This window comes from Nicotiana sylvestris, chromosome 8 (genome assembly GCF_000393655.2).
Source record: "Nicotiana sylvestris chromosome 8, ASM39365v2, whole genome shotgun sequence".
NCBI classification, from domain to species: Eukaryota; Viridiplantae; Streptophyta; class Magnoliopsida; order Solanales; family Solanaceae; genus Nicotiana; species Nicotiana sylvestris.
In genome coordinates, this window is record NC_091064.1 from 2,176,952 (window position 1) to 2,192,480 (window position 15,529).

The 15,529-nt window shown below is 34.7% G+C and overlaps 1 protein-coding gene across 1 annotated transcript; it reads right to left on the reverse strand.

The window, feature by feature from the left end:
• Nucleotides 1-11,407: 11,407 nt before the first annotated feature.
• On the reverse strand, nt 11,408-13,453 carry LOC104231489 (uncharacterized). Its single transcript, XM_009784497.1, has one exon. The coding sequence runs from the start codon at nt 13,383-13,385 to the stop codon at nt 11,907-11,909; it is 1,479 nt and encodes a 492-aa protein (XP_009782799.1). The 5' UTR covers nt 13,386-13,453; the 3' UTR covers nt 11,408-11,906.
• Between the last annotated feature and the right edge of the window lie 2,076 nt (nt 13,454-15,529).

Sequence of the window (15,529 nt, forward strand, 5' to 3'; positions counted from 1 at the left end):
TCAGTTCTAGAAGAGTTAAGTTTTTCTTCTTGTGTTTCAGTTGATTCCTGTAATCACTCCAAGAAGGTGGAAACTTTTCAAGCAGAACATTCGCCTGAAGAATCTCACACATCTCCATGCCCTCGTTCAAAACATCAGCAGTCAAGTTCTCTTACTCGTGAACCTGTTCCATGATTGGCTTATTATCAACCATCTGAAACTTGATCCCCTTTCCAATGACATACTTCTTTTTCCCACGTCATTAGCACAATATTTCTTCTCCAAACTGTCCCATATGACTTTAGCAGATTTATAATTTATAAACAAATCAAAGAGAGGGTTAGTCATATGGTTAAGCAAATATCCTTACTGTTTTATTATCCTTTTCAAACTTCTTCTTAGCAGCTTCATCAACAACAACAATATTGGCAGAATTAGAATTATCAGCAACAATATCAGTAGGATGATCATTAAACAAAACATAATCAACTTCTAATTGTTCAAAGAAAATTAAAAGTTTCTAGGACCAACGCTTATAATTGTTTCCATTTAAAGGCTCAAGCTTTGAGAGATCAGGAAGTGTTTTGTTCAAAGTGGTGGCCATTAGTCAATATTATATATGAAATCGCTTTCAAAATGTAAGAAAAAATGAGTAGATAATATTGACTAAGAACAAGAAGGCAAGAACAACTTATAAAAAGTACTGTGTCATGGCAAGGCATTGTCTTGGATGCGATTTCGGCCCGACTGGGTACAAATTGTTAAGACCGGTCGCTCCCCAAGGTTCCGCAGGTCCTCCAAACACGTGCACTCGTGGCTGGAAGTTTAGAATTTGCACAAAACAATTGCCCAGAAAGAAGAGAAGATGAAGGTATTTTCTGTAGCTGTTACAGAAATTAAAATATTATAGGAAGAAAATAATGATTAGCAAGATGAATTATTGATTAAGAATTGAGTGAATATGATGGCTAATGATCATCCTATTTATAGGCAATTAGGGAGGTTACATGTAAGACAAGTGTGGAGAGCCTTTTAATACTTGTCCAAATATATTAGTCCACTTGGCTTCAATATTAACAAGTGTACCTAGTCTTCCATGCATGAAGACACATGATAGATTTGCATAGCTATTTGTCAAACCCATTCAACACTTGGCTTTAAGGCTTCATACAAGAAGCCACTTGAAAATAGATAGAACACTTGAAAACTAAAAAGACCCATGGCTATTGGTTGTAAATGAATTTTCAAAAAGAAATTTTTGACTTTGCATTATAAATAATACCAACATAAACAAATACAGAGAAAAATGGATTCGAATGGACCTTTATATTGATGAATAAAGCTGAAAATTTGCAACTCAATCGAAATAATAAGGCAACAATCGTTGGACTGAAACGCCGAAATTATAAACTAGAACCTCAAATCGGTACCGAAAAACTCGAAACCAAAACACGACCTCAATGAAACTCCATGAACCGAGATCAATATGGTTAACGCCAGCGCTGGTAGTAACGATAACGCGGAGCGAAGGGAGGAGGCATAACAAAGAGGAAGAAATCTTGCCAACGAAAACTTTAGGAGAAGAAATCATGGTTCATACTTTATACGGATTGAGCAGGTGTGGAATAAGATTCCTATGGTTTAAGGAATCGGAATTTATGGGACAACTGTTCGCCGTAGATATTGAAAAGCATTGGCTGACCTTGGAAAATTTGTTTTGGTCGGTGCTCTCTTTCTCTTTGGACATTGGGGTGTGGGCGGCTGGAATTTTCAAGGAAGGTGGTGGGTGAGGCCTTAGCTTAAGAATTAGGTTTTAGTTTGTGTTATATTGGGGTTTATATTTGAGGTGCTGGAATTAATAGTGGCCCTTAGATAAAAGTAAATCAATGTCTATGATTAAGGTAAAAATTATAAGCGCCCTATTTGGTCGCCCCCATTTAGCTTATACCCATCTTTTAAAATTTTTTTAACTTGTACCCACTTTTTAATCAACTTCAGTCCCCTTTCTCCTCCTCCTCCTCCTCCTCCTCCTCCTCCTCCTCCTTCTTCTTCTTCTTCTTCTTCTTCATTCTTTTGCTGTTGTTGGTACTGCTATGAAACTTCAGTTCATGGGATAATTGCCATAAGTATATTTATCAGATTATTTAAAAATAAATTATAATTAATTACCTAAGTTAGTAGATAATAATTTGTGAATATTTCCACGTACGGGAAGTTTAAGGTCACACTTAATGATTCTTTTTATGATAATTCTGTTCTTTTCAAATTTATTGTTTCAAAAATTTATGATTTGGATGCTGTCGGCAATCTGATTATTTTATATTAGTAATACACTATGAAAGAATAAGGTGATTATTTATCTAGTATGTTAGAAAGCTTTTTCAAAAACTTCAGCTTATATTGTGCTGAAGTTTTTACAAATGAACTAAATAATTTTAGCATCTTCTTCTGAAGTTTTTGAAAAAGCTTTATGACAAAACTAATGAATCCAGGACAAAAAACTTTAGCTTATTTAGTGTTGAAGTTTTTATAAATGAACTAAATAACTTCAGCATCTTCTGCTGAAGTTTTTGAAAAAGCTTAATGACAAAACTAATGAATCCAGACAAAAAAAACTTCAGCTTATTTAGTGCTGAAGTTTTTATAAATGAACTAAATAACTTCAGCATCTTCTGCTGAAGTTTTTGAAAAAGCTTAACGACAAAACTAATGACAAAAAAAACTTCAGCTTCTAGAATGCTTAAGTTCAGCAATTACAAACAAAAAATTCAGGAAATAGAGAACAAAACTTCAGCTATTATGCTTAAGTTCAGCAATTACAAATAAAAATTTAAGCAAATAGAGAACAAAACTTCAGCTATTATGCTTAAGTTAAACAGTTACAAACAAAAACTTCAGAACACTTCAGGCCCGTCTACTAGAATGCTGAAGTTTTGCGTGATTGCCTTTGCTACTTCAGGCCCGTATGCTGAAGTAACACAAAAATGTGGGTATGCTTGTATTTTTTTTTTTTGCAAAGCGGGCACAAGTTAAAACGTGACCCCAAAAAGCGGGTATAGATGCAAATGATCCATAATTAAGGGAATGGTTTGATGGGTGAGAAAAGGGTTTGGGATAAAAGGAATTGGGAAGAATGGGCATTTGTCGTACTGGGCCACTAAAATCCGAAAATGAGCTCCCAACTGGCCCAAATTCAATTCTTTCTCATTGAATAAAAATAAAAATAAAAATACTATCAAAATATACTGATTAATCTTAGTTAATAAGAATAAACTATTAAAGTGAACTATATATATAAAAATAAAAGTATTTTTGGTATTTTTAAATGTTATAAAAGGTAGAGAAAACTATATTAAAATAATGGTAAAAATTAAAATATTATTATTATAAAATGCTAATAAAATTAAATAAATAAAAAAAGATATATAATAAGAGAAGAAATATTATAAAACTATTTTATGTTTTTAAACTTATGTTTGTAAAATAAAAATTAAAAGTTGACTAAAATCCAATTAAAATGAAAACAAGTAAATATTTTTAAAATACTACTTTTAAAAGTTGCGCAGGTCAAAAATTATGTGCTTACACAAATTATTGTTAAAGTTTAGTGAAATGGTATTAGTATTAGTACTTGAATATTTGTAGAAGAAAACATTTCTCGTCCATATTTCATTTAAGTGTACAGTCAAACCTTTCTATAACAGTCTCGATTGTTCCGAATATTTTTAGATGTTATAGCGATGTACTATCATAGAGAACATATATTATCACATAATATGGAAATTAGTTGCGAAAAAACTTAACTTTTATAGTGAAGTTTTGTTATATAGGGTTATTATTATAGATAAGTATGACTGTATTTGTTTTTTCTTTTACGATCACTCAAATTCTATTTAGCCATAAATTAATAAGGCTGTTCATTTTAATGTGATGGCCCAAAAGGTCATCACTTGTTTTAGAAATAAATTCTATATTCTGAAGCCTTAAAAACCTCTTTCTGTCTCACCTCGATTTATGTGCACAGTCCGAACGCGTATCCAGAAAGCCATTATGTGAAGATCTGTGAAAAATGATAAATTTTGCTTTTAAAATGAATTTAAGTTGACTTCGGTCAACATTTTGGGTAAACGTACTTGGACCCGTGATTTGACGGTCCTGGAGGGTCCGTAGGAAAATATGGGACTTGGGCGTATGCCCGGAGTCGAATTCCGAGGTCCCAAGCCCGAGCAATGAATTTTTAAAGAAAATTGTTTTCTGGAATATATATGAGTTTTTGGAAATGAATATTTGGAATTTGATGGTATCGGGCCCGTATTTTGGTTCCGGAGACCGGTACAGGTCTTATATGTGATTTAAGTCGAGCTTGTAAAATTTGGTAAGAAACGGAGGTCATATGACGTGATTCGGAACCTTAGTTGTAAAATTTGAAATTTTGAAAGTTCTTGAGATTTTCTTTGATTTTGATGCTAAATTCATAGTTGTTGATGTTATTTTGGTGATTTGATTGCACGAGCAAGTTCGTATGATGTTTTTGGGTTAGTGTGCATGTTTGGTTTGGAGGCCCGAGGGCTCGAGTGAGTTTTGGATAGGCCACGAAGTGAAATTTGGACTTTGGAATTGCTGGTATGTTACAGGTCTACAGGCTTTGCATTAATGCGAGATCGCAAATGCGAATAAGCCATCACAAATGCAAAAGAAGGCCTGGGCAAGCCTGATCACAAATGCCGAAAAGCCCAGAAATCCCCATTGTCGCAAATGCGACTACCCCATCACAAATGTGAGTTCGCAATTGCGAACAGTGATCGCAAATGCGATATTAGCAGGTCCTGAAGGGTTCGCAATTGCGAACCCTGGTCGCAATTGCGACTTGCAAATTCATGACTTAGCCGAAAGTCTTTCATTTTTCAAACTCTTTCAAAACATAAACTCTCTTGGGAGATTTTCCAAAGAAAAGTTCTTCTCCAAATTGATTGTAAGTCATTTCTAACTCGTTTTCTTCAATCTTCAATATCTTTTCACATGATTTCAACTCAAAATCAAGGGTTTTCATGGGGAAATTGGGTGTTTTGGATAGAGCCTAGGTTTTTCAAATTTTGGGGATTTGGATCTCAATTTGAGGTCCGATTTCAAAACAAATTATATATTTGGGTTTTTGGAGGAATGGATAATTGGATTTTGGTTCGAACCTCGGGTTTTGACCATGTGGGCCCGGGGGCAATTTTTGACTTTTTGGGAAAAACTTTAGAAAACCTATTTTCATGCATTAGAATTAATTCATTAAGCATTTATTGATATAGTTAAGTAACTTATGGCTAGATACGAGCGAATTAGTGGTGGAAACAAGAGGTAAAGCGGTAGTTGAGGCTTGAGTTCGTGATATTGAGGTAAGTGTTTGGTCTAACCTTAGCTTGAGGGATTAGGAGTCATGTCCTATTTGATACGTGTTAATTGTTGAGTACGACGTATAGGCAAGGTGACGAGTATCTATACGTTGATGTCAAGCATGCCCGTGAGTCTTATATTATGATTAATGTGACTCCATTTATATTGTTCATGCTTTATGTGATGATTTCTATTGTTGAGCAAGGCTTGTAGAAGTAATATTGGTATTTGAACATTGAAGAGTGTTGGCACAAGTTGTAAAATGATTTGTGGAAGTATAATTGGCAATTGAACCTTATGGAGCATTGGCTCAAATGGTGAATAGAGTTGTGAAGTAAATGTGAAAAGAAAAGAGGATTATGACATTGTCTCCCTTGCCGGGATATTGTTGTTTTAATGTTATCTCCCTTGCCGGGACGTTATTGTTTTGATGTTATTTTTTTGCCGGGATATGATTGTTGTACTATTGTTCCCTTGCCGGGATTTTATTGTAAATTTGTTGATTCCCTTTCCCTTATTGCCTTGTGATTGTTGTTTGGGTGAGGAAGAGTGTTAAAGCACGAAGGGTGATGCCGTGTATGATTTTGTGAGGAAGAGTGTAAAACACGAAGGGTGATGCCGTGCCGCACGAAGTACAATTCCGTGCCGATTATATTGATTCTTATGGTGAGGACGAGAGTAAAAGCACGAAGGGTGATGCCGTGCAGATTATATTGATTCTTATGGTGATGACGCGAGTAAAAGCACGAAGGGTGATGTTGTGCAGTTGTTTGATTTCTGATTCTTGTTGATAATTAAGTTATGGTGTTCCTTGTATTTACCTGTTGTTCTTCTGCTATTACTTGATGTTTCCCCCCTCCGATCCTTAACTGTACATTTCTGCTTTATTTTCGCTGTATATGATTTAGTTGCACAGGTTTATTTGGTAGTCTGGTCCTAGCCTCGTTACTACTTCACCGAGGTTAGGCTAGACACTTACCAGCACATGGGGTCGGTTGTGCTGATAATACACTCTGCACTGTGTGCAGATCCTGGTACTGGAACATACGGACCGTAGCTTTGGGTTGCTGCCTTTAGTCTATTCGGAGATTCCGAGGTAGTCCTGCAGGTGTCCGCATGCCTTGGCGTCTTCTCATATCCTTTTATTCTGTTTCTTTTATACATTTCAGAGACAGTGTTGTAATAAATCTTTCGGACCTTTATTTGTAGTATTCCTAGATAGTCTGAGAAATTGTGACACCAGTCTTGGGTAGTTTACGTATGGATTGGTATTGACATCTTTATTAATATATTACGTTTCAGTCTTCCGCTTTTAATTCCGTTGTTATTATAATGTTGGCTCTTAATTGTTAAAGGATTAAAAAATAGAAAAAGGTAAATAATTCAAATGTTTAGCTTGCCTAACTTTTACTAGTATGTGCCATCACGACTCCCGAGGGTGAGAAAATCCGAGTCGTGACCAGATTTTGGTGAATGTGAACTTTCACCAAATATTCTATCCGCTATCACTACACAATCATTATGAAGTCGTAGGCGAAGAAAGGAGATTCAATTGAATAACAATAATAATCTCTACTATATTAAAAACAGAAAGCTTTATTTTTTTAGAGAAATGTTGTCCCGAATTTTTAATTTTTAAAATAAATTTCACATTAGAAAAATTAATATTTAATTATTTTCCTAATATTTAGTGTTATAAAGTCAACGAAAATACAGCTTATTAAAGCTTTTCTTATTTGAATTACTATATAAAAACATATAGGACACTAAAATCAACTAAATTTACCTAATATGACTCAAATAATTTGTTTATAACATTTTTTTATTGTGCGTAAACATATGAACTAGCTAGGAACATGCATATCTGAATTTGATAAAGTAATTTCAACGTTCCATCCAACGTACACTTTTCTCGCGAATTAGATATAAAACCTACTCCTATTGTATATGCTTTAAATTTTGTATAATTATTTTCTTGAAAGTGCAGTCCATGTTTAGGCTATAGTTTTAAAATTGTGTATACTCATTGACACGTGTAACACGTCGCAAAACTCATATCCCAAGACTAATAATAATAATAATAAATAAATAAATAAATATGCTTCTTAAATATTTTTGATAGCTTAGATATATCGAGAGGTAGTCCATTGCCCATTTGTCATCCAAAGAAAATTCCAACATGCAAATGCATCCAACTTTCTGCAGAAATCACATAACTTAAACTTCAAAAACAAGAAAATCCTCAATACATCAAAACCCTAAACTCATCCATCGTTCTATAAATTTTTTCAAGATTTTGTATCCAAAAAAGGGTACAATACAATCATGGAGGCGTATGCTATAGTCAGCATCGTCATCCTTTCAGCGTTTGTCATTATAGTAATTTTCTTCACATTCTGTAAGAACGACAACAACAACAACAACAATAATAGCGAGCGTCCTGCAAGCATCGAGACGAGCCGAATGAAAAGCAGAGTTTCTGCTCGTCACACGTACGATGATAGCGGAGACGGAGACGGAGGAAACGTGCATGGGAACGGGAACGGTGATGGCGGTAGCGGTGCTACCGTCGTAGCTGGTGCTGTCGCTGCGGTGGCGCTGACAAGCATAGCTATTGATGCGAGCGGTGGTTATTCCGGTGGTCATGGCCATGGTCATGGCGGAACGGGTGATTAAGGTTGAATAGGTCAAACTGTACTTAGCTATACGGTTCTTTAGGAAAATGTTCTGCATTCATGTGGCTAGTATTTTTTCAGTTTGGTTCATTCAATCTTATTTTTGTGAAATAGTGGTTGCGATCTCGAAGTCTAATACCCCTTCGTTTTCATTTTATGTGATCCTGTTTGACTGAACATGAATTTTAAAAAACGAAAGAATTTTAAAATTTATGTTTTTAAACGTGCCATAATAATTTACGTGGCTATAAAATTTTAAGACTTGTAATATAAATATGCCATAACCACATGGTCATAAGGGTGGTCAATTGATCACCCTTTGTTAAAAAATTATACTGTGTATATAAGCAAAATATTACGTTTTAGAGGTATATATATAACACATATATTGAACACCCTTTATCGGATTTTTTTTTTGCTTGTTTCAAATTTGAATACCCTTGAGAAATTCATAGCTTCGCCACTGATAATATTGATGTGACTAATGCTTGTCACTAACGGTAAAATGAGAATTTCAAATTTGATTGCTTCTAAATTTAGAAAAAGGTGATATTTTTTGGAACAAATTAAAAAGAAAATAGGTTTATATAAACTAGTAACGAAGGAGTATTTTGTTTTTTTTTTTAAGAATCTTTTTTTAGTTTTTGTGTTTAAAAGATCTACAATAAGTCACTCAACACTTTTCTTATTTCTCATTCGATGTTCGATATTTGTACTGAAACTCCAACTAATTTAAATTTACATCGTGTAGAGCCTATTAAACGGAGAAATGCTTCCTGCGATAATTTTTTGCCATTCATAAGCTCGAGTCCCAGTTGACACAAATTAAGGGCACATGTACATGTTAAAAGCACTTTTTTCTAAAAATACAAAAAAAAATTAAAAGCGCTTTTAGAATTTATACGGGATTTTGACACGTTAAATCATATTATTCGTTTAAGGTTGTCAATCAATGTAGTTAAACAAATTATCTGTAACTACTCCTCAACATTAAAATTATGTTGATCTTGTACAATAAGAAGATGAACAACTATGGAGTTCTCTAAATAAAGTCATTTATTTAACTAAATTTCGCAAATTTTTTATTAGATTGAAAATAAATTCAATTGCCATGACTATCTTAATTCTTTCCTTAAAATGACAAATTTCGTAAAACTTTTATTATATTAAAAATAAATTCAATTGCCATGACTATCTTAATTCTTTCCCTAAAATGACCAATTTAGTAAAATAAATAATTATAAAACCCTTATCTTCGACCGACCACTTTTTTCATACTGGCTGATTTTATTTTATTTTATTTTAAATTCATCCACCCACTTCGTGTAGTGGTGGTGGTGGGGGGGGGGGGGGGGGCATATTTCACTAGTCTGATTCTGAATGTTGGCAGCCCAGCTTGTCCACTCTAAGTGCTCTTCAGGCTTATTCTCTAGGTAAATCACCTCACAACAACGATCCAGTATAATTCCACTTGATCGGGTCTGGGGAGGGTAATATATACGCAGACCTTACCCCTGCCCTAAGGTAGAAGGTTGTTTCCTAATAGACCCTCGGCGTCCTTCCCTCCAAGAAATTCCTACCTTACTCTTGGGAAGACTCGAACTCACAACCTCTTGGTTGGAAGTGAAGGTTGCTTACTATCGGAGCAACCCCTCTTGTCTTCTAGGTAAATCACCTTCTTGTGTAAAAATGGTATTTTGATGTATTGTGGTAGCGTGTTTGGCAAGTGCATCGGCTACCATATTACTATCCCTATAAAAGTGAGAAACCTTAATATTCCTCTCCCTCGCCCTATCAATGATATGTTCCAGACTATTTTCTAGTTGCCAAGGTGGTTTGATCTTCCTTTGGATCATGTTAACGACCAAGAGTGAATTCAAACAATGAGGGAAGTTGGGTAAGTTCTATGTGCAACACCAGTCAATACCAAATTGTGCAGTGATGTTTAGCTTAAAGTATATATATATTTGTATGTATATCGCCTCATGTTTTACTTTTGTTTCATGAATTTAGGATGTGAAATGTATTGATTTATGTTAATTTGATGTGTTTTTATTTGTAGGAATAATCGGGGAGCATCGGAGGCGATATGTGCGAAATTAGAGCCAAAACGGACGAAAACAGGGAAAGGGCATATTTCAGCGCCACAGGTGGCGCCCAACCCTACCTGTGGCGCCAAAAACAGAAGCTAAAATATTGGAGCGTCGTGGAGGGCGCCAATGACGTGAATTTTCTCCAATTTCGCCCGGGACAAGGTTATTTCGGCCCTAAACCTACCCAACATGTATAAAAGCAAGACTAAACATATTTTTTGGAGGGGAGACGCCACTTGGGACAAATCTAACATACTTTGAAGGAGAATTCACGTAGGAGAAGACACACCACGCTTGGAGGAGGCTTCTAACTAGTTTTTCTTCTCTTCTCTTCCTTTAATCTCATAGTTTATTTGTTCTAGAGTTTTGGGTGCTACATGAACGTTGTAGTTTGAAGCTTGAATTGTTCTTATTATTTTATCGTATTGGTTTATTTATTCAATCTTGCGCTTAATTATTTGATTGCTTGATCACCAATTGAATACTATCTACGAATCTAGGATTGAACTCGGGAAAGGAAATTCTAGATTGCATATAGGATTGAGTAGAGCAAGATCTTAACTCGGTGTGTGTGTGTGTGGGGGGGGGGGGAGGGGATTTGCGGTTAGGATAAGAATATACCTAATCGCCTTGCTTGGTTATTATACGGGAATTATAAATGCGTTCTTGTTAATTCTAATTCCATAGGAATATAGGCGTTAGATTAGCTTGAATAGGCGAGTTGTACTTCGGGAGAAGACTACCAGCAATATTAACCCTGTCAACCAATAAACCAGATAAATTAATTAGACGATTTAAGTGAAAAACTCAACGGGATTGTTAGCTAACCCATAGCTCTAGAATATTCACTCACATTGAATTCGTCTCTATAATTCGCCAACTTGTTTTCTTTAATCTCTTAATTTGTTACTCTGGATTAATTTTATTTAAATATTCATACATTAGGATTTACTTGAATAGATTAATTGTTTGGTTTAATTTAGTTGATAGTTAATCATAAGTCTCTGTGGGTGCGATATCTGGACTTACAATCCTATATTACTTGTCGACCACGTATACTTACGTGTGCGTTGGGAGCAACATGCAGCTTGTATTTCACTGTAATTGTTAGTTGAGAATGGGAGAAGATTAGCAAAGGCTATAACCATATCTCCATTTTTTATTCTAACAATACCTCAAGCTCCAACTAACTTCCGAGAGGTCATACAGCTGCCATTAGTGTGTAGAATCAGACAATTTGAGAATATTCAACTCCATTTATTCTTTTTTGCTACAAAATTGACACAAAATTACGATGTGCATTAATAAAAATTACAGGAATCATTCTGGATAATACTCGCTGAGGATATTTCTGTCACCTTTTAACTTTCCTCATCGAGTCATTTCCAAATTATTCTCACAAAAACCAATAGAAACAAAATTACAAAAGATAGGTAAAATAAATCATCTAATTTGGCGAAGAACTCACGACTATCTTTTGGGAAAACCACATGGCTAGCTGCTCCGATCCTGAATGATAGATGGACGCATAAAATGACTATTTAATATATGCGTCAGAGCAATTAATACGAGAGCCAGTGGCGGAGCCACGTGCAACAAAGGGGTGTCGACCGATACCTCTTCGCCGGAAAATCACGCTGTATAACTTGGTATTTTTAAAAAAAAATATGTATGTACTATATAATGACACCCCTTGACTTCTTGGAGAGTTTATTTCTGTATATTTTGACTCCCCTTAATAAAAATTCTGGCTCCGCCACTGACGACAGTATTCCTATTAAGTAATTGCAGGTTGACCTTGACCTTGTCTTGCTTTAAGAACAAGTTCTTCAGTAGTTGTCCCAATAATCTCATTAGCCCTTTTAAGACCAATACAAAAATACCTTCCAATTTCATCCTTTGAAACAATTCCTAATTTCTCTAACTTTTGAACTGCATCATCTACATCAAAATTACAGCTTATTCCAAATCTTTCCTTAATTAATTCCTCACATCTTTGATCAAGATCCAATAATGTAGCTTTCCCTTGTTCCATTAATATAAAATATGAAATAATTACTTCTTTAACTTCTTGTTGTATAACGTCATCACACAAATGTAGAAGTGTACCACGTCCACTGTCTAATTGTTTATCATACATTGATTGTGTGATTAAATTCTGATACTGAGCCATATTCTGTTGAAATGTGAAGTAAATTTTTGCACAATAGCCAATTATTGTGGATAAAATTGCAAAAAGGACCCATAAATCAGCTTCTGGCATGTCAAGAGAGGTCACAACTGCAAAAAGACCAACAATTGCAGATGCAATAAATTGTACCCAATCCATTGGTGTTAAACTTGGATTCTTTTTCTCAGGTAAAACAATTTCTAAATCAGCCATTGGTATATTTTTCAAATGCTTCACATAAATTCCTCTATCGGGTTTTTCTTCGTCTTCACTAGCTCGTCTGTACACCACGATTATCCTTTCAAATGTTGGTTCTTGAATTGTAATTTTTCCCAATACATTTGGGACAGTAAGTTCCATATTCTGAATTCGAATTCGTTCAACGTAAAAATCTTGTTCTTCTTCAGAAGGGATTCTTTTCTTCAGCGGTTTCTTTTTCTTATTAATTTTTCTTCGAAAATATTTATCACCACCTGTTTTTTTCAATAGCCATTTCCATGTACGCGTAATTATCATGTCAATTTTTTCCATAATAAACCAATCTGTCGTCCTGTCAATTCCAATGCCACGACGAAAAATTACATATTTATCAGCAAACTCAGGGAGTTTTTCATCGTGGTGATGATTAGCAAAATATTTTGACAATAACTTAGTATCAAGCTTAGATTCATCAACCGTTATTGGTAGATTTAACAAATATTGCCCTGAATTCGCAATTTCTAGCTCTTCATCTGTGGCGATTTTGAAGTTACTCTTGTCCATAATTTGGAATAAATATCTCAAGAAATTTTGTTCAAGTACGTCGATATCATCATCTGAGAATTTTTGTTGCTCGAGATTTTGAGCACCATGAACAGGATCAAATAACGCGTATAATTGCATTAAATCTTCAAATTGTATAAGGTACCACGCACGAATTGTGTACTCAACCCTTTTGGATAGCTTGAGAAATTCATCGCGATCTGAATTATGTTCGATTAAATTGGCTAATGTCATAATTAGCCTGGATTTAAGAACTGGAATAACAGATTCTCGTTCTAATCGTATCACTTCCTTCTTCTTCTCTTTTTTCTTCGTAGTATCCATTGTTCTATTCGAAGCTCAGAGTCAAAAGTGAAATTTCGAAAGGTAGAAATAAGGGTAATTGACGAGGCAAAACGTTATGTTTTCTTACTTATAAAGCTACAAAGGAAGGTGATATTATACTCAATTGTAAGGAGAAAAAGACGGTAACAAAATTTGCATAATTTAAGAATTAATGAATGGATGAAAGGTAATAAGTAACTACTAATTGTATTATTTTTCTCTAACTGTTGGCCTAATTGCCATTGATTTGCTTGGGGGAATATGGTTTTTAAGGTATTTTTTGACGTGTGTTTTTATTTTACATATTTGACTCATTAAACTCGCAGAAAGTTACCGATCTTTTTACGTATGTAACTAAATATACCTAACACTAAAACTAACTTCACTACAAGAATTCTCGACTACAAGAAGTCTAAAGTTTTAATATTTCTTTTCCTTCCCTTCATTTTTCAGGCCAAAAGAATTTTAAATAGAAAAGAATTAATTGAAACAAAAATACAAGGAAAAAAAAAGAGATATGCCTACTAAACTGAATTAATGATCTAAATCAAATTACGTAAAAACATAATATATATCAAAAATAAATAATTTGAACCATAACCATAACCAACATCAGGCTTTTGAGGTCGATCTGTAACCATAAATAGAGGGTGTCAAATGGGCGGATTGAGCTGATTTTGAGCGGATCAAAGTTTGTTGAGTCAATAAATGGGCAGGTCAATGACCCGCCCAAAAGTAACTTGGCTGGGTCAAGTTGGGCTAAAATTTGGGTCATCACCCAACATTTATCAAGTGTTAATTAATGTGTATTGTTTCTAATGAATTGTTTTCAATTATGAATTAACACTTTTTTCTTTTGTTATGCTCATTTCAAACAAATATTTTAGCAAAGTTACTTATGGAACAATTTGGGCTAAAGATCAATCCAACTTTAGATGGGCTGAACGGGTTGTGTCAAGATGAGCTGAGTTCATCAAATGGACGAGTCAATGACCAATCTAATCTTGGGCGGGTTAAACGTGTCAAATGGGTTTGAGCTCAAATTGCCACCTCTAACGTAATCAACATCATGGATTAAATGTGATTATGTTACTATGTGATGTAAAGCTATGATAGAAACAAGAAATATTTGCTATAACTCCCTCTATATCGTGTTTTTTTTCCTTTCTTTGCATCGGCCTAACTCAATGTCAAAAGCTAGCTCATAAGGTGAGACACATAATAATAAGGATGAGTCTGACTTCGATTATACCATGTTAAGAATGTTTTGCCAAAAAATGTAGATCTTGGTTCAAATAATTAAATTTATATAAATAAAGGTTAATCTTAGTTAATAATAATATCCTTAGATGAAGTTTTTAATGAAACAATGAATGTCGGGTAGATCTGGATGAGCAGATGCAATAATATGTAACTATTCTAGAAATCAGGAGCAATAATATAGCATTTAATAGCAATGAACCGCAATAAATGACATTTAAGTAAATAGGAGGAATGATTCACCCAATAAAGGATGAAATATGTGGATGTTCCTCCTAACAATGATGAATGATAGATAAATCCTTGAATATTCGAGTTATTCTCGGATATGATGGAAAAATATGGCCAAGAATCTCAGTGAAAAAGTGATGTTTGTTACTTAGCAAGTGAGAGCTGAATCTTTTAGTCAAAGTGTGTTCTTTACAAAATGAATATCACATGCCCATATCATTGTCTCTTTTTTCTATTTATATGGGGCATGTTCCTAAGAAATTCTAACAGTACAAGTGCAGAGAATATTCACTAGAATATTCTCTTTAATGTCCTATCTCGAAAACTAGCCATTACAAGTTTTGTCAACGGTACTCGACCTCGACCTTGTCCCTTGTTGATACCTCAACTACGGCCGGCTCTTGTTGATAATGACTGTTGTTGAGCACGACTCTTGTTGACCCCTCGACCACAGAATTTGCTGCTCCTTGGGCCATTTCGGCAAACATCGACTTGGGAACTCTTCCCTTAGTATTATCTTGGCTTAAATATTGTAAGGACGGATTTTGACCCATACAGTTAGTCCCTCCGCTTATTGAGGCCGACTTCAGGCGGGTCGATAAGAGGATTTTGGTCATTGTGGTCGAGACAATCGAGCGAGCCGTGCAGGTCGT

What these genes read in the sequence shown, in the direction of transcription:
- LOC104231489 (XM_009784497.1), bottom strand. Translation starts at nt 13,385, where the DNA reads ATGGATACTACGAAGAAAAAAGAGAAGAAGAAGGAAGTGATACGATTA.